Below are 20,055 nucleotides of genomic sequence, written 5' to 3' on the forward strand. Positions count from 1 at the left end.
ACACACACACACACACACACACACACACTCACATACACACTAGTATTGTAGAAAAATAGAGTGATCACTAAATGTTCAGGATGAACAGATTTTCTCCAAAACCTCCCCAACAAAAACAGGAATCTAGTCGGGATCCCGCCCGGGAGCTCAGAGACTTTCGGCTCTTTCACCACCAAAATCCTGAAGAAGGAAAACAAAAACAAACAAACAAAAACACCGAGATTGTGTGAACGTCCGGTAGCAGCATTTGTGGAGGTTCTTGCACCAGTTGGACGCCGAACGGCGACAGTTCTACACGTGCAGCACCGCTGTTTGGGAACGCGCCACGTCGTTCCTGTACTGCTCCAGCCAGCTCCTCAGCTCCGAGATCCGGTACCCCTCGGGACCCCTGCCCCCCTGGTACACCACTCTCTCGTCCCTCACGATGTAAAGTCTCTCAAAGTAGGCCCCGTACGCCGCGTTGGAGGAGTTGTCCATGTTGTCCACCACCACGTTGCTCTCCGGCACCTCGGCCAGCATCAGCTGCGCGGCGCGGAGCCGGTCCTCCAGACAGCGGTGCTTGGGGATCTGATAGGGCGCGTCCGTGCTCACCCAGCCGTCCGACGGATGCGCCTCCTCGATATATACAACTAAAAAGTCCGCAATGTCCGCGTACTGCCGCACGACGCGCTGAAACGCCGCCAGGCGCGTCATGAACGGCGGTCAGGAGCAGCTGCCAAAGTTGAGAATGAGCGGCCTCTTCCCTTTCATGCAGTCCAGGATCCGGACCTGCCTCCGCTCCTGCACCAGCATCACCTCGGTGTTGGGCGCCGCGCTCCCGAGGTGCGCGGATTTGAAAAAGTCCAGTTTCTGGCCGTACCACACGGCCCCGAGGGACTCCAGCGTAAACATCCTGTTGGAGTCCGAGACGCACACCGGCGGGTCGTCCGGGCTCTTCTGCCGCTGCCCCATTTGGAGCAGCACTTTTCTCCTGATGCACAAGAAATCCAAGAGCCAAAGCATGACGGCGGTCAGCAGGAACCGGGGCAGCAGCATCAGGCACAGGGCGGCGTGTTTCAGCGCCGTTGCCATTTGGACTCCACCGGAATCGAGCATCATCTTCTGTCCCCGCGACCCGGCCGACGAGAGAGGCTGCGAGCTCAGACACCCCCGGCCATCAGCGGGGGGAAAACTATCCAAGGCGCGCACTTGTCCCTTTTATACGCGCAGCGGCTTTTGAATAATGAGGCGAAAATAGAAAAAAGAAAACATAAACACCACGCCTCCGGTGCCGCGCCGCCCACTCACATGGTGGGGATTACCTCCTGCCCAGCCCGGGCTCCGGCGCGGGGCGAGAGAGGCTCCGCTCCGCACGGATGGAGGCTCCGGCGGGTGGGTCTGCTCAGCTGTCGGGGAAACTTGACTGGCGGCGGAGCGGCGCTTCCTCTGACCTCAGAGTCCGGAGAGAAAAAAGAAAAAAAAACCAACAACCCTCCACTTGCTCCGGGATCAGCGTCGCCACTAGGCGGCGCTGCGCGCAAGCGGACCGCGATGGGAGCCGGAGCCGGATGACTCATGATCACGACCCCCCCCCCCCCCCCCACAGAGACCCTGAGTCTGGCTCTGGTTGCTGATAACCAGAAAGATGTTCGACTAGAACGACTGGTAAAAACAAACAAACAAAATCATCTGAAATCAGCAAATTTGTGCTGCTTTTTAACAGCAATCAATGACTTATTGATTAGCAGGAGGGGACGATCAATTCCATCAGTTAAAACTGTTGATTTTAGTGCTGTTTTGCTCTGTATTTGTGTTCAACACCCCCAGAAACTCATTCTGTGGTTTGATTGACACACTTTTAACAGAACAGAGAGGTGGAATCAGCGGGACACAGGGTGAACCGGGGACAGGGACGCATTTTGTGGTTGCACTCTTGTTGTTGTTGGACAGATTGTTAAACAGTTGCAACACCTGGCTGTCAGAACGAAAGTGAACCACCTCCAGTCATCCTTTGGCTTCCCAGAAGAAGGTTCCCACTTACCCAGAAGGGTGAGGAACCGGGCCACACCCGATTGAGCGGCGCGCGTCTTTGACAGAAGGTCATAAGGTCGCGTCAGGAGACGGAGCCGCTCGTGCTCTTCTCCTGCTCCTCCAGACGTCTGATAAAGTGGCGAAACATGTTTGTGCTTCACGCAGGCGACTGACGTCAGCCACTTTTGCACGGTGAGGTGGAACACATGATCACATCTGGTCTCCGAAGAGCAAAGACCTTCCCGGGGAACCAAAACGGCGGAAGGGGGACGCTCATCCGCAACGTGGACGTGAGTCAGACAGTTGAGTCACAGCAGAGGCAGCAGATCATCATTTCCCCGCACTCGAACTGTTGACTTTATAGTGACACCCCCCCCCCCCCCCCCCCCCCCCCGAGCACATTTTCTGTCTGCCTTTTTTTAATTTTGTTTTAATTAGCTCTCTTGATCAAAGTGACGTCGCGCCCCCTAGTGGTCAGGGGCGGTACCACCGCCGGGGGGGTTGGCGTGGATTCCTGGATTTTGCAGCTGGTTTCCGCAGTTGTTCTGGAAGAGAATGTCAGAAGGACACAGCGGATTGCAAGTTGCTTCACCGGTCAGGATTTTCCGAGGTTCCTGTTGACCCGTCGACCCAAGTGGGGACCCGGGGGCCAACGTGACCAGGTTACGTCTTAGCCTCCATTTTCCCTGCAGCTGCTGGTTTTATTGACACATTTCCATAAGTAAAGATGCTCAGTTTGAATGAATTTCAGTGCCTGTTTAACAGTGGCTGAAGACAAGGTAACACCAGTACGCCTGAGGCGGTTCCTGGTTTAAATGAATGAAAAGTAATTACATAAGCGGAACACAGACTGACAGTTTCATTTCTCCCCACATGCTGCTGTTAAAAACAGCATGTGTGTTGGATTACAGGGAATTTTTAGCTGCTGTCACTTTCTTGGGCGGAAAGTGATTTTCCTAGAACCATTAGGGCTTCTGAGATCAGCTCAGGTTCAGCCTCGTGACCCAGTGGTCAGGGCGGCCAGAAATACTCCTAATCTCATTAGCTGCAGCAAAGACTGTCAACAGCCAAAACACACACGTCCCTGCGCCTGCAGTCAAAGGCCTTCTTACACAAACACACGCCTTATCAAGATGTGAGGTCCGTATTTATCTGGAGAACCCCGCCGTCGGCGGCCACCTCGCCGTAGCCACGACTCTCATCAGACGCAGCTTGGATGTTGGCGCGGGAGCGCGGGTCAAACCAGGACGGCGGCGGGGAGGGACGACAGCTGGAAGGAGCCTGCAGCAAAGCACTAAATGTGGCAGAGATCCAGCCAAGAGGGAGACTGAGCAAACACTCAGGTAGGAAACACTCCCACACACACTCCCACACACACTCCCACACACACTCCCACACTCCCACACACACACACACACGTGCAGCCATTCTTGCCCAGCTGTTCGTGCCGCTCTCAGGCGACTGTCTTGACGTGTCGCCCGACGCGCCGTCTGCAGATCCAGAGTTAGCGCTGGTTTGTTGGCTGCTCGTCCTCCACACGGAGCCCCGTCCCCTTGTGTCGGTCGAGCATTTTGAGCAGGTTTGTAGTTACTAAGCAACCGCCACCTCTCAGGCTAATCCGTCTGGTCGGCTGCGGTTCAATGGAGCCCCTGCTGGAACCGCTACATCACCTCGGCTCACCGGCTCCTTTTGTGCGACCAGCCCGCCGCCCCGGCGGCGAGAGTCAGCGCGTTCGTCTGCACCTTCTGTCGGCGTCGCGCTGTGGCTCCTCGGCTCCTCCAGAACCAGGTCAATTCCCACTTACTGGAGCCCCATTAGGCCTGTTTAGGTTAGAACGTAGCATAAGCTGCATTGTGGGGTAAGACCTAAATAGTGTTGAAGTCCCCTCATCGATTTAGAGCAGCTAAGGAAATAAGCTAACGTGCTTCAAGAGCTTATTGCTTGGTTCCAAAACCAGTATAAGAAGGCCCACTTTCAGTTCAAAATTACCAGCAGTGTGCTTGAAATCCTGGAAAAGTGGCTTGGCGGTGTCTGGGGAGAGATTCAGTGGCAGGTTACAGCGGTTCATCGGTTATCCGGGTCAATCCTCCTCACCAACTCGCTCTTAGAGCTGCATTTACCAATAAACCGAACCTCGCCCTCCCCGGGGACACTGCTGCTCTGCTGCGTCCGCCGGGATTTCACAGCAAAAAGCAGCGGGGTCATTTTCTGGTTCTCCCCCAGCGCGAGGGCAGGCCAGAAGTTCTTGACCTTTAGCTCCGTGGAACCAAGACAAGCTGTTAGCTGAGTCCCAAGCGGGCGAGTTGATCAGGGCTCAGAATCACTAAATGATCCCGTCTGCTGTTACTGATGGGGCTCCTTTAGAGCTGGTCCAGTCTGGACCTGACGGCTCTTGGAGCCGTTCTCAAGATTCAAAAGCGACTAAACCTCCAGAAGTGTCAGCGGACCTCGTCGCTAGTTTGCGGCTGCATATTTGATCTCAAAGGCAGGTTTTCACAGGCGCTCCCCTTTTAAAAATGGATGGAAATGGATCACCTTTCTATGGTCGCCCGGCGCTGCCGACCTTTGGCGTCATTCTAAAATCAAAGGAGAGATGAACCCCGAAGAGCTCACAGTCACACGGAGTCGGAGGATGTCTATGCTGCCGTTACCGTGGAGACACACCCCTCCGCTCTCTGTTACGCAATCTTACTTTAAAATTCATTTGTCACAGGATGAAAGGAGTGAAAGAGAAGAATTCAGTGATCATGGTTGCTAATCTGCGCTACGCCGCACATCCCGGGTTGAGCCGGTTGTTATAGCAACGCTCCCCCGCCGAGGAGGTGTAGGAATGCAGCCATAGCGGCTGCGTACCTGCAAAAACCCCCATCAAGGACTAGTTTTCTCTCGTGTTGCATTCACACCAGTAAGAACTGGGAGCGCCTGTGATTGGACCAGTTACATCACTCTCCATTCTGGCTCAGCTGCTGCCACCCGGGCCCAGGCAGAACCTTTTTTAAAGACCTAACGGCAGGCTTTCAGTGAAGCTAGTGGGGGGGGTGGAAGCAGAGATTGCGCAGTAAATCCCGGGTCACCTAAGGCAAGCCCGTCTCGGAGAAGCAGCGAGGCCAGCTGGCTGAGGAAGCGGGAGGTGCAGAACCAGTTACTGATTCACCACAGCGGGAGAAAACTCCGACTGTTCCCGTATTCCCGACCACCCCACGGAGACGTGTTATCGGGTCATCCTAGAGCGACATATCTTTGATTATGTGGGAGGGGGAGAGGGAAAAAAAGCTGAATTCTAAGGCTAAATGGTATTAACTGTTTTACTGGGAGCGCTGGTGCCGCTTTAATTCTCCAGCCAGGTAGAAACCCGCGGAAACTGGGTCAAAAACAACTTTACGACCGGCTTTCATTGCTGAGCGTCAAAGAAACAGGCAATTGTGTGTTCTTAATGACGACAACAATACCGACTCGGCCACGCAAGCCCCCCCTCGGGTAAACAGTCGCCCAGTTGTTGGGCTGTCAATATGTAACCAGAACCCAGAAAAGACCGCGCAAATAGGACATCTGTGGGGAAACAAAAATATGGAGTGTCCAAAGGTTTGAAGGGAGAACAAAACACTTTTTATTTGCTGTTTTCTTTGCTGGACGATGACGTACAGTCAAACACTTGCCGCCCAACACCGGACCACTCGCACGATTCCAGGAGACGTCGTAGGGGTGTTGCGTCACATCGGTCTTGGGTAATGGTTCTGATCGGACTACAGTAAGCACCGTCGGGGTGCTTCCAAGCTTGATATAAAACAGCCAGCAGCAATAAGCCTGATCAACGGCACGGAAATAGCAAGCTGCTACCACGAAAACAGGCTGCGGGGATTAGGGACGGAGAGGAGCATTTGGTGGCCTCACCACCTCGGAAGGGAGCCAAAGATCTCCTCTGAGACGAGAGGGGGAGCCGGGAGCTGCACTCTGACCTCTGGCGCAGGAAATGGGCCTCATAATCGCACTGATTGGGATCCTTCAGATCCCTCAGGGGTCAGCATTGGGATTCTCCACCCTGACCTCACGGGAAAACCTTGAACGAATCGAATTACAGGACGGACTCGTCGCCAGCACCACGCCGAGGACGATGTGATGCAGTTCATCTCAGGTGAGTCTTTCCATCATCAGGCAGCATAAAAGCCTTTATGGCCGACTGTGACCTGGATTTCCCTTTTGAAGCACTCCAACAGGTTAGACCTGTGAGCGGGTCACGATACGCTCCGCGCACGTGCCTGCGTGTCCGTGCTTGTTTGCCCGCCACCCTCTCGTTTGCCCGAATCCAGCTAGTACATTTTGTGTTTGTTGATGTTAGTTATGCAATCCTCTACCGACGTGCGGGTGAGGAACCTTCTGAAGCGGCGCCGCGTCACAGCGGGCTGGCCTGAACATCTGGCCTGTTCCGGTTCCCGGGACCGCCGCTGGAACTTCTCCTTCCTTGGGTCAGACATTGGTCCTGGAACAAAGCGAGGAAAGGGACTGACAACACCACCAGTTAGCGTAGCATTTGGACGCCCGTCTCTGGACTTCTGATTCGATTTTTCTTCTTGATAATCGATCTTTGTCCTTACTGGATAATCGTGCACTTCCTTGCAACCGTCTGGGGCGGCTTTTTCCTCCCACCTGGCCCGCGTTGCGTATCTTATCTCTGAACGGTTTCAAAATGCGGCGCAGGGTAACGAGTTTATCACGCGCCAGTATCTGTAAGACAGGGCGTCCTGCGGGGAGGGAGCACAGGTGGACGTGGCGTTGAGGTCAAAGGTGTGATACGTGAGGGCGGTTTTTACAGAAAAATATTGTTTTTACAGTTTAACTGCTTGTCCACAACATTGTTCATTTACAGATGTTTTTGCCACATCAGCTTCTGTGTTCACGGTCACGTCCTGTCACCAGGAAGACGCTTATTAAAAGACAACTGACAATTTGAGAAACACTTTCTTCCCCTCTCATATTAGCCATAGCCTAGCATGCATCTAGCTTAAGGACCTGCAAAACCTTGAGTTAACCATAAACATGAACTATGAATGGTGATGCACAGGGGACATTAGAGGACCTTGTTCTCCGCTGTCCTTCTTGCTACCTAAAGTCACGTCAGGGCCACGGCTGCATGCGTGAGTCCGTGCGCGGTTGATACGAGCGATTTGCCTCAAAACTGTGCCAGTCAAGCTTCTCTGCAGGTAAATAAAAGCGGTTGGCAGCGCTGGCTTAACCGTCTCTCGGAGCACAATACCCTTTTCAGCGGGACTTATAGCACAAATAAAACTTCCTTTCAAGCGTCACACATCGAACTTTTCCACGGAGGGAATAAAAGCGTTCAGAAGCTACAGCTGCAGATGAGTCACTGCTTGCATCAGACGCTCATTATGACACCCTCTGCCCCGCCGTAGCGGCGTTTATGAGAGTAGACAATCCCGTTTGGGAGATTTGCTTGTTCATTATCTCCACGTCACCTCAGCTGACTCCCTCTGCTGAGGGCGCTCGTCACCTCCTCTGAACTCTGCGGGTTCCCAGATTCCGGGTCCAGGCGCGACCGCCGCGCGCTGGCCTTCATCTCCGGACCGCCGCACAGCTGTTAAATGATAAGTGTGGAATTCCCGCAGCTATCTGTGCACTGATGTGCACGTGCCGCGACCTTATGTGCGGCAGGGACGTGGGAGCAGCGGCCACCGGGGTCCTCTCGTCCTCCTCCTCCTGTCTCTAACCCGTCCTGTCTGCTCCTCGCCCTGCTCACGCTCCGCAGCCTCTCCACCGGCTTCTCCTGCAGGTCTCGGCCACGTTTAGTCATCTCTCAGGCCTGTTGTGCTGCAAGGATTCATTAAAAAATGCCTCTTTCTACAAATTAGAGCACATTCTTAATGGTGCTTGGTGTGCTGTGGTATTCCATTGTTTCCTGCCCCCCCCCCCCCCTTCCCCCCTCTGTTGGGGCTTTGGATCCAGCAGGGAGGGTTCGAGCCAGCGATGAGGACACGACCCCGTGTTAATTTCTTTGTTGGTGGCCGTGTCCTTTATTGACACAATGTGGCCGTGTCACCACAACAAGCGATCAATTCACCTGAAATGACCCTGAAGAGTACACAAATAAGTGTGGTGGGAACAGCCCCCCTGGCTCTGACGTGAGAAGCTCCGGGGCTGAATGATGCATCGGGGAGGGCGGGCTGACCTGTAGCTGCCCGTTGTGAAGCACTCAGGTGTCATTAATGGTGGCGCAACAGACCGAGGCTTGTTTTAATGCTGTTAACTGGTGACTCTGGTCAGAGGCTCTGAGAGCCTTCCGTCACGCAGGTGCAGGGACGGGGGAGGAGGCCGCCGCTGGCCGTGGACGCTCCAATTCAGGCATAAATCTACACTCTGATCGCGTTGATGGGAGGCGGCGTTCCTCCCAGACGCCATATGTGGGTGACATGTGATCTTTACGCCCTGAGCAAGAGCCCAGAACCTGCTGACAAGCACAACTATGATTCACCCGGACCCGTCAAAAGAACCCAACAAATGAAGACAAACGACGGAGGGCGGGCCCCATATTGGGGGGTTTACGTCCAGCTCAGTCTGCTGTCGGGGCCCTTAATGAACCAACGGCTGTTGAGGCTCTTAATAGTTAAGGTGGGTGTTGTTAATGACTGTCAGAATTAAAGTGTTGATCCTGATTAATTGATTTGCCTGATTCATTTTAGTCACATTTGACTCAAATCTCCCCCCCCCCCCCCCACCACCCGCAGATCCAACCTGTGAGATTCTCTTGTTTTCTGTTAAAAAGCTTTAATGAAACTCCAAATATAATACGCAATTAATAAGAAACAGGAATTAATCCTGATTACAGCGGCCCCGTAATCTGATTAAAAATGTCGCCACTTTCACTGCCCCAATTAAGAAAATCTCTCTCTTTTTAAACAAACCCACTAAGACGTCAGCCTGAATCGAGTGTCGGTGTCGATGTGTTGTTCAATGGAAGTGCTCATAAAAGTGAACACAAAAGCAGAAATGTAATCCGTAGTTGGGTGTGAACACATAATGTAAATCCATCTGCCCTTCAGCCAGAGATTTGACTGTCAGGAGCTCAGAACCTGACAACCGATGCAGCGGAATCCTGCCTGACGTGCTTGTTGTGTAGATTGACTGCGTTCACCACAAATCACCTGTGGCCGACATTCAGTGTAAGTAGCCAAAGCTCTCGCACGTGAAGCGGATGTACGTTTCACCACCAATTCTTCTCGGGTTGTTTCAGGGAACTTGGCAGAACATCTGAATGGGCCTGGAGCTGCAGCTGTGGCAACAGTTGGGGTATCATTTCTACACCGAGTGCTAACAATCGCGTCGAGTTCGTCCCCGCCAGCTTCTTCGCATGAACGCGGCTCGTTGTTGTAGCTCGTATGGGCGATTGCACAACTTCGCTAGCGTTCATTGCTGTTTCTTGACCCGCGCTCCCCCCGGTGCCACTTCGGCTTGGTGCCGGTCCCTGAAGAAAAGTGAGCCGGCATTATTCCGAACACAATCGACAAAAGTGATTCATTCCGAGTGACGGGAACGTGACAGCAATTAGTGGGACGGCCAAATCTGAGCAGAGGAACTACATAAGCTTTGCCGCATCACAAATCAAGTGGAAGGATCCTTTTGTCAAATTAGGGGAAACTGTCTGAACAGTGTTGACCAGCAGATATCAGCTGCACAAACACACAGGGTGAGCGTCGGCGTTAGCAACATGCTACATCAGGGGTCATCAAACTTTTTCCTGTGAGGGCCACATAACTTTTCCCTTCTCTGATAAGGGGCCGGGGTCAGTTTGTAACAGAAAAAGTGTGAGGATTGCAGGAGTGCCGAGACGTAAAAATGTATTGTTTTCAAGAAAGCACAATCAGATAAAGCTTTCTGGATTCTCCACAGAACAAAAGTCAGGAAATAAATAACACTATTAATGAAATAAATAATAACCAAATAACCCTCTCTGGTTTCTTCACATAAAAAAAGTCCATAGAATATAAACTTTCTGTCTTAACAGGTCCAAGTTCAGCTTGGTTGTCAGAGCAGAATCTCTTACTTAAATGACTCATATGAGCAGTCTCTAAAGTCCAACTTTATTATCAAATACAAATACACATATATGAAAAAAAATCAAAATGCTTTTTGGTATTGTTCAGGGGGCCAGACCACATGTGGAGGCGGGCTGTGTCCGGCCCAAGGGCCGTAGTTTAGGGACCACTGTGCACAGTGTGGCTGTGGTTCCGGCTTTAGCGGCTGCTTGAAGCTTAACTTTGCAGGACTTTGTAGCTCAGGTGTAAAAGATCCCATTAGCAGGAGTCACCCCCCCTTCCCCTCCGGAACCACTACCACCCTGATGAGCCTGGTCCTGCTCCTGGTTTCTTCCTGTTTCTCTGGGACTCAGACTCTAGGCTCCCGTAAAGCTACACACAATCTTCCTGCAGGGTGCAGCCAACAAAGCCTGGTCAGGTATTCGAAGTGGGCAGGTGTACTCTGACACCCCCCCCCCCCCCATCCCAACAAAATCTGCACGTGCCTCTTGTCAGCACATGTGTCTGTGGTCATTTATGTATCCAAGGTCCGGTTTTCTGCTGCTTAAAAGCCTGTGTGTGTTTCCCCCCTAATGAGGCTGGAGTAGGTGGTCTCATAAATGAAAAATGTGGAGTGCAAGAAAGAAAAAAAACAGGCTTGTACGTTCAAACGGGCGATAGCAGCAGAGGTCGGACGGGGACGCCTGAGCAAGGTTCATCCAGAGAGCCCAGTGGGACTAAACCCCCCCACACCTAATTCATTTAGTCAAAGTCAATCAGCATTGATGTTTGTCCTTAGCTCTGCCAAAACGGGGGAAAAGTAATCATTAAGAATAATAAGACCCCCCCCCCACTCCAGCACAGATGGTTCTGGCTGCAGCCCAGGCCCAGTTTCACAGAGCTGCACATGTTCAGAGGAGAAGAGGAGGTTTTCAGTCTTAACCGACTGTTTGCTGGTATGCAAATAACAAAGCTTTGGGTTTATAGGCCCGGCCTGCTGTGGTACGTCTGACCCGCTCTCGGCGTTTAACCTACATCGGTGGCGCCTGCAGCTCCACGGTTCTGTTTTAGGTTGGAAAAAAGAGCAAAAGTTCAATTGGTCGTCAACGGCGGCGCTAAAACGATGCATTCAGGAGCACGGGGAGAGCCCCGAACCCTTTGTGGACCTTTTTGAACCCGGGGTTTCGTCTAGAACCCCCAACCTGCGGCGACACTTCCGCTGACCTCAAACATGTCTGACGGCGTCGAGCGTGTCAATGCAACAGGAGTGTTGGCCAAAAGTGCCTATTTTTAGAGGTTCATGTGACAAATCGTCTTGATCCGGCCTCCAGCGCAGCAGAGGCACACGATGGCGAATCGAGGCCCTCACCTGTCAACATTTTTCCCACGGCGCCGTGGATACGCTAAAGCGGATCCGCGCCCCTCGATCAGCCGAACGGGCTTAATTTCCACCTCCAGTCTGACACGGTTCAGCTTCTTTGCTTCTTTATTGCGGGTGAAGGTAACAGCCGGAGCGCCTAGGGAGCCCGTCCCCACTGAAAGCAGAGCGTCTGAGCGTTCCGTGGGCGTACGTGAAAACGAACGCAGCTTCACGATGTCCGCATCAGAGCGGAGCTGAGGAACACCGAGGCGGCGCTGTCTCAAGAGTCGCCCTTCCGACCGTAAGAGATGAAATGGTGAAAGCGTGAGTCATCACCAGCGCCAAGAAATGTAAAAACAATGTTATTCATCAACAACCTCGGGTGTGTGTGTGTGCGTGTGTGTGTTTGTGTGTGTGTGTGTGGCTGCTCTTCTTGCCCAAAACAGAGCAGAATGACTAATGATGCCATCCATCATGTGTGTTTTTGACACACGTGGAACCGCACATATAACAGTGGATGTTAGTCACCTGAATGTGACTCTTCTGCCTCCCGCTGTGGCGTCTGGTGCCGATCCCACCGGGAGGGGCCAACGCTGACATTAATGACAGGAATTTTAGGCAGCTTCCAAAAGTCAAACTCGACTTTCCACCGACGTCAGGCCAAGTTCTGACTTTGAAACGGAGGTGCGTTTGGTAGCGGGGCTGATAGCATCGCTGCTGCCGGGGCTTGGATAAGAGCGAAAGCAGGTTTCAGCGTTCAAAGTGTTGATTGATGCTTTGTTTCTTTTAAGATCCGGGAATAGTTTTTAACCCTCCCCTCTAAAAAGAGAATCAGTCATTCATGTGGGGTTAGCCGCGATGCTAACAATGTAGACTAGAACCGCTCACATTTGGCCCCTCATGTGGGCTCCTTTGTGACGACTCCCAGCATCCTCCTGGGTTCATGGGATTGCAGCAATAAAAGGTCAGCGTTGACAGAGACCCGAGGTGGACGTTTACCTCCGCTAATGATTTCCATAGGTGGTTGTTTAATGTACAGGTCCGCCCCTCCCCCGTGTTTAACTTTAACGCTGTCAGGTCCCACAGAAGCAAACTGTCATGTACGTTGTTTCTGCCCTTTGTACACAAGAGCATCGCTGAGGCATCAGAGGCTTAAAGAGACACGAACGCATCAGAGGCGAAGCAAACGTCGCCATTAGCTGGAGGACAGTTTGATATCAGCCAGGTTCTCACATCTGTCATCTGTAACGGCGCTGAGGGAACAGGGAAAACCCGGCTGAAGTGGACCAAAGGGATCACCCCAGATGTGCTTCACGACTGATGAATGGCGCCGCCGTCTGCGTGCGGCCCGCTTTATCCCGCAGGCGTTACCTGGCTAACCCTCCTTATCTTTGCTGCCCTTCTGTGGACTTTGCTCATGTAATGCAGCAGGAATGTTGCAGGACGCCGGAGGCCACGGCGCTCGCTAATGCAACAATCGGGCACTTTGTGAACGAACCCCTCCCCACACACACACAAAAAAGTTAGTTCGGTTTACACTTTACTCCCGAGAGGACAAAAGGGAAGCATAATGACGGAATTCTTGCCGCTGAACTGCGTTCTTTCACAGAAATCCTCTGATGCCTGCTGCTAATGAGCTTTGTTCTAATAATTAACTGAGGAAAGATAAACAAGGGGAATATATAACATTCTATTCTTGTTCCCGAACCCCTGTTGTTTCTCCTATTTGCACTTTTGACTAATTCCCTTTATTTCACACATCCTAACACTGTTTGGGAGCAGGCTTCCCACCCGACTAAATGAGAGCAGTATGGATTTAATGCGCGGGCAGTGGTTGGCAGCGCACAAAGGTCTGACTCTGCTAGTGGTGAGTTTCTAATCTCCTGCATGTCTGGGTGTGACTGACCTGCTCTGAACCCTCCAGTGTTGCAGCAGCGTGTCACCACAGCTCAGCCCCCAGCGCGGCAGGACAGATTCTTCCTTCCCTCCTTTGCTTTATCCTAACCTCTTACATTTGCATGTTCAGCCCAGGTCGTTGTCTGGTTCCGAGCGCTCTGCTCGCTGTCTTTTCTCACGATCTGCAGCCTCCAGTTCAGATCAGGTCACTTCCTCCATTCAGCTGCGGCCTCTTCGTCAAGATCCTGTCCCAATGAGAGCAGCAGTGTTTGACATTCGTGACAGACGCAAGCTCAGAATGTTTGGTTTTGAATTAGGTGCAGGCTTTAAGAAAACTCACCTGGAGCCGATCCAGAACAGTCCCGGACTCCCATGAGGACCAACTGGGACCAGCCTCGCACGCACCAATGATGTGAATTTTTTTTAAAAAGACGACAAAAGCATTATTTAGATCCTGGGTCAAAGATAACGCTTATTATTGAGAATATATCTTGATCTTTGCCTTATTATGATCAGAATAAAGCTGTAATATATCATAGATGCCTTCACACCATCCACCTACAACACTTGTGAAAGAGGGAGAGCTCTTTAGGTTAGAGTCAAACGTGCCTCTTCTTGTTCACTGGTGACAGGAACGTCTCAGTATTCACATTAGCTGCAGACCTATGGACATGTTCAAGCACGGCGCAAATCCCCATAGCATAAATGTGCAGAAAGGAAAACAAACAAACAACGCAAAACCCTTCAGCTGGAGAGTGTTTTGGACTGGCGTCAGCTGTTTATGTGCGCGTCAGCTGGAGCCAAGCGTAGGAAGAACAACAGCGCCCTCACACGGCTTCATCTGGTACTACAGGAGTAATCACCTGTCAATCAGTAGTTTTGCTGCCACTGCTGTGTTTTTATCCATCCATCCATCCATCCATCCACCAACCGATCCATCCATCCATCCATCCATCCATCCACCAACCGATCCATCCATCCATCCATCCATCCATCCACCAACCGATCCATCCATCCATCCATCCATCCATCCACCCACCAACCGATCCATCCATCCATCCATCCATCCATCCACCAACCGATCCATCCATCCATCCATCCGTCCATCCGTTCATCCGTCCATCCATCCATCCCTCCCTCCATCCATCCATCCGTCCACCCATCCATCCATCCACCCACCCACCCACCCATCCATCCATCCATCCCACCGATCCATCATCCATCCATCCATCCATCCATCCATCCGTCCATCCATCCATCCACCGATCCATCCACCCATCCATCCATCCCACCGATCCATCATCCATCCATCCATCCATCCATCCATCCACCCATCCATCCATCCATCCATCCATCCATCCATCCATCCATCCATCCATCCATCCATCCATCCAACCATCCCAACCGCTGGAGCTGCAGTTTTACCCAGCAGCACACGTCACCACCAGGGGAGCGCAGAGCTCCGAAAATAGCCCAAACGGCAATTGGTGCAAGGGAAGGGGGGGGGGGAAGGACTGATGCATGACAACAAACGGAAGCTGTGAACCTTCCGCAGCTGCTCGAACCCCGGCGCCGGAAGTTTCCCTCCCTCTGACAGGGAATAAAGACATGAGAGGCTGCTGTGATGTGAATCATGCGCTGCGCCTCATCCCACTGATCTGTTTATGGAAATGCCGGCGCTGCTTCTTTATTCCCAGCCGCTTTCATCTTTATGATCCGCTTTTTGATTTGATCCGTCTGACAAAACTTATTTAACATGCGTGATGCGCAGCCGAGACTAGAACAGTTGACATGTTTCCATCACATCTCGTGTGTTTGTGTGTGTGTTTTCTCCTTTAGCTCGTGTGCATGTACGCAAATAATACAGAAATTGTGAAAACTCATTAAATGGAATTTTACAAACTAAGAGCATGGCTGGTTTCATAATTGTGAATAATTGTGCAGGTTGCGTAAAAGAATACAAACATGCAGGGTTTAATTATCAGCACACAAAGGAAACATTCAGGGCAATTCTCAGAATTTCAGCGAGTGTGCTTTTGGTTTGTGCCGGCACTGGTGTGGAACTGCCACAGAGGCGTGACCCTTCGCTCCTGCACGCTAAAACTCAGTTATTTAGTGATTTATAGAACTCCCTTCCATGCACAGCAGGCGCGCGGAGGAGCTGCGACGGTCCAGCTTTTAAAATGTTCCCCTTGATATTTGGATAATCGGATTTCTTTTGCCCCCCCTCCAACAGAATAACAGAATTATCTCCCTCAGTGAAGGAAAACTGGCTCTTTTCTGTTGTTGTTTACCCTAAACATCAGATTTGGAGCACTCCGGCTGAAACTAAACGCTTGTGTTCGGTTGCAAAAGTTGGCTGTGAGATCAATGATGACCTCTCCCAGCTTCAGCATGTTCCGACACGATTAAAAAGGACACGATTCCACATTTTGGTGCATTTATCAGCGTTTCCGTGTCACCTTGTTGACTGAATTCGATCTGATCGTCATTAGAGACGCAGAGCGACTTCCCTTAACGGAGGGAACCCGGTGATCGGGCGAGCCGGCTCCGGAGTTTAGGTGATCACTCCAGGCTGAGGATTTGTTGCCTCAGATGTCCGATTTTCCCCTGCTAATTTCTCCCCTTTGATGTCTCTTTTGTACCTGTATACTGCATTTTTGTCTCCACTGGGATTAACAGCTGTGACGCTCAGCGTAAATATGACACTCGTCCTGTTGTCGGGTGTAACAACACAAAAACATGATAAGACGTCGGTCATGGGTGCTGCCTGGATTGTCAGCGATTTTAAAACATGCACCAACAAACTGATCCGTAGAGTTTTTGTATGAAAGGCAACTAAATGATTCTGAGGCCTTGTCGCTAAATCACGTGATCACGTCGTGAATCAGCCCTTTACATTTATGCAGACCAGTCAAATACTTGTGATTTGTTCAGGGTTTTACTGGTTATTTAACTCTTCTACCTCTACTTTGAGCTTCACTCCTCGATAGAAAATAGCCATTGATTTACTGCTTTAATTGGGGAAGGCGCGTCAGCACATCGGTCACAAATTCAATAAATAAGTGAAAAATCTCTCACATGGAAATGTCAGCGATATTCTAAAGATGATAACTCAAGCCCAAACATTTACCGCAACTCCCTTCTGCTTGGAAGGCCAAAGGTCAAAGTCCCTCCGCAACCCGGAGCATCGCAAAAACGCAATCATCTCTTTTCTTGAGCCATTTTGGATTCTTTTTCCCTTTTAATCCGTTGAAAGCGTTGAGTCATTTTGCCGGCAGGCAAGACAAACATTGACTGTAATAAATTATAAATAACTTAAAATTGGTGACTGATATGTGTTGTTTCACAACTTGTCCTCCTGAGACACACCATCGTGTTTATGGTTCCAGGTAGTGTCGGGGGTGCAAACTGTGCTGCTGGTAATCCATACCTTCAGAATAGAATAGTGCTTTCAGGCTTAAATGTTCGACAGGCAACTACTACATGAATGCAGTTTTGTTTGCAAAGACCTTTGATCGCCGTCAAGTGTAACAGAAGTAACGCACAAGATGGACGAGGGCGCCATCTAGTGGCGGAAGAGGCGGTTGGTCCAAATTAGCTTATGAGCGTGGGAAATATTACCAATGGTGGAGGTAACAGCATCAAACAGAGCATATGTAAAAGCAAACATTATTAAGAGAAGAGTGGGCGGCTGCTGCTATTCAAAGCCGACGGGGGGCGTGTCCGTGTTATCAGAACTAGTTTGGAGGAATGCGGTGATGACCTCATAGGTCAGGAACACCATCATGCTGACAGGGACGGCCCTGACATAGTTGAGGCCCAAGGTCCTGAAGAACACCCCGACTCCCTCTGTCCTCAGCGTCTTAGTGAGACAGTGGAAAAAATTTCTGTATTGCTTCTTCCCCAGCAGGCCGTCCATCTGCAGACGGGCCTTCACCACGTCCATGGGCGTCCCCACCGTCCAGGCCGACATGCCCGCCACCGCCCCGCCAAACATCACGCCGATCCAGCCTAGACAGACCAGACAACACAGGAAAATCAACCATCAAATGTTTGATGTTAAATTCGTTGCCTGCCTGGGATCTAGCATATCTGGAGCAGCAGTTTATATATAAATGATAGAATATATAGTTTAGAGATGTCTTCATATGCAAAACGCTGCCATTGAAAACACTTCCTACGCAGCACTTGCGTGATGACAATGTTGTTGTTCAGTCTCGTCCCAGATTTGGGACGTGAATGGTAAAGGTCACATGACGGGACACGTGGTGTTCCATTTTAACAGCTGACTTATGACTACAGCTGCTTCCCCACGTGCCTTCCTGCCGTTTCCCTCCGCACTCACTGGGTTTTTTCTCGCCAAAGTCTGTCAGGAGCTCGGAGACGGTTCTGTACATCAGGAAGTAAACGGCGTAGGACGGGCCGTCCCTCAGCATGAGCGGGAGAGCTCCCCTGTAGAGACCTCTGACCCCGTCCTCTTTGAGGATGCTCAGCAGGCAGTGGACTGGGCCTCGGTACTTGGGTTTGGACGTGTTCGTGGCTCCTTTCTTGGACTCCGTCTGACACTGCAGACGCACTTTCACGATATCACCCGGGGCCATCACTGATATCTGTTGGGAGGGCAGTAATCAGACATGATTTTACATTCCAAACATGACACATCTCTATCCGTGAGCCGTACCTGGGCTACCCCCCCCGCCAGACCTGACAGGAAGACTTCCATCTTGGTATTGGGGCCGCCGCCGGCTCCGCGTGCCTGGCTCAGACAGTGCAGACAGTTCCTGTAGGTGCCAAACGCCACAGAGGAAGTCATGGAGACGGTGGTGAGCGGCAGGGCCATGCCTTTGAAGAAGCCCTTCACCTTCAAAACAGCAGCGAGGAGAACGACAAAAACGTGACAGGTGAATCAAGCGTTGGAGCATCTTAAAGGGTGAAGAGGCGACTCCAAATGTTCCCGTTGGAAATGCGCCGACTGGCTGGGACCACATGGAGCACGATCTTATTCCAGCTTCTGCACTTTCTATTCATGGAGAGGGCACCTACCCCTTCTTTTGAAAACGTGGTTTCGACACACTGCCATACTCCTGAGTACTGTTTCTGAGTCTGGATTCGCACCTTTTGAAGATAAAAGGACATGAAATCAAAACGACGTTGATTTGTTAGACGTCTATCGCAGGATGTCCATTAGTGTACCTTCACAGTGTCCAGAGGGTAGCCCACAACGACTCCGATGCCCCCTGAGTGTTAAAGACAACACTATAAACACAAAGATTCCAGCGCTTTAATCACTTGCTTGTGATAAAAACCAGTAATCATCTCACTTTTAACAACAACATGAATATAACGTGATTTTTAGTGTTGCTGCCAATGCTAACTGGTTCTATCTGCAGAGGTTTTCCATCGTGAGTTAGTAGTTTGAAAGGCACTTTGCATTAGATATTTGTTACAACAGAAAGAATCAGATTTTCTTTATTCTAATGTGACACACTGGCCCATTTATTTTACAGCAACTGAATTTGTGAGGAAGAAATTAATATTTATAATTCTCTGGAACACTTTTAATTATTTAAAGTCAATCACCCACACGTTCACATTTGAATTTTGCTCTACTAAAATACTGAACATTCACGTGTGACTCAACAACCATCTTATAAATGATCTACCCCTGAGTAAACAATTATTTAATGTGAAAATTTAGCTCTCTCGGCTACTGACATATATACTAGTAAAGATAAAAACGCATCTTCTATGCAAAATTCGGAAACATTTTCCATCTTAATTTCAATGTGATCAGTGTTTTCAGCTAAAAATCGGGACGGAAAAACAGAGATAATGTTGATGAACCTGCAGCATAGTTATGTAGCAGCCGGCTGGCTAACAACCCGTGCTAACACTAGCTCAACACCGGTGTCGGCTGTTACCTGCCAGCGATCCTGACACAAAATCAGCGATGTGCATCCTGTCAAACCTCTACTGACAAAGAAAAGCCGGCTTGATACGAACCCAACCATCTTTTAGTATGTCTGCATGACAGTAACCTTGAGTGTTACATCACTCTTAGGGTAGGCGTGGCTTGAAACCAGTGTTGGCCACTCCTCAATAAGGAAGGTTCCTATTGGCTGTCCCAAAACTCACTGAGTTTGAGGAGGTTATGAGCGCGAGGAATATCGTGAGATAGAAAGAGCAAACAAAACAAAACAAAACAAAAAAACACCTTAAATATGGTTTGAACTGTAATCAAACGTATCTCTTTTACATCGTACTGACTTAAACGCTATATAAATTCTTATAAATCAATTTTGTCCTGTTAAGGTAAATGATGGAATATCATAGTGTCTCTGTTTTCTAGTGTTTTCCTTTTAAAACAAACTTTGTTTAAGTTTTACACAGAACGCAATACATAAGATACAATAAAATACAATTAAATGACAGTAGGAATAAATTACATGATATCAATTACATTGTTTACACATTTAAGACTACAGGACAGTACATATTACTTCTTAACAAGAACTATTTACAGGGTCAACAAGTGCCACGGTGTGGGGGTTTTTGTTCTATTCATTGAGCTTTTTTAAGTCATTTCTTCAACAAAACCCGCCCAGAAAACAAATAGATGTGGAAGAAGATGTCACAAACAGGTTTAACCATCAACAGGAAATCAGTATTTTTTGGAATCTTCATGGAAAAATAGTCTGTACAACAACAAGAACTGTACTGGATGATCATCTGCACCACTAAATGACACTGTGTTTAAACAAA

General features: G+C 50.2%; 2 protein-coding genes and 1 long non-coding RNA gene across 3 annotated transcripts; 1 reads left to right on the forward strand and 2 right to left on the reverse strand.

The window, feature by feature from the left end:
• Positions 1-236: 236 nt before the first annotated feature.
• LOC100191069 (deiodinase, iodothyronine, type III a) lies at positions 237-1,141 on the reverse strand. Its single transcript, NM_001136146.1, is given in 1 exon segment — positions 237-1,141. A coding segment is annotated over 1 exon segment (807 nt). The 5' UTR covers positions 1,099-1,141; the 3' UTR covers positions 237-291.
• Positions 1,142-2,475: 1,334 nt separating this feature from the next.
• LOC115253053 (uncharacterized) lies at positions 2,476-14,249 on the forward strand. Its single transcript, XR_003891379.1, has 3 exons — positions 2,476-8,631; positions 9,063-9,182; positions 9,254-14,249. It is a non-coding gene; the product is annotated as an uncharacterized lncRNA (long non-coding RNA).
• Positions 14,250-15,118: 869 nt separating this feature from the next.
• slc25a47a (solute carrier family 25 member 47a) lies at positions 15,119-19,384 on the reverse strand. Its single transcript, XM_003971602.3, has 6 exons — positions 19,215-19,384; positions 18,487-18,530; positions 18,337-18,408; positions 17,975-18,154; positions 17,639-17,903; positions 15,119-17,304 (listed from the first exon to the last, which is right to left on the reverse strand). Exons 1-6 carry the CDS (start codon positions 19,249-19,251, stop codon positions 16,991-16,993), a joined length of 912 nt encoding a protein of 303 aa, XP_003971651.1. The 5' UTR covers positions 19,252-19,384; the 3' UTR covers positions 15,119-16,990.
• Between the last annotated feature and the right edge of the window lie 671 nt (positions 19,385-20,055).

This window comes from Takifugu rubripes, chromosome 16, assembly GCF_901000725.2.
Source record: "Takifugu rubripes chromosome 16, fTakRub1.2, whole genome shotgun sequence".
Classification (NCBI taxonomy): domain Eukaryota; kingdom Metazoa; phylum Chordata; class Actinopteri; order Tetraodontiformes; family Tetraodontidae; genus Takifugu; species Takifugu rubripes.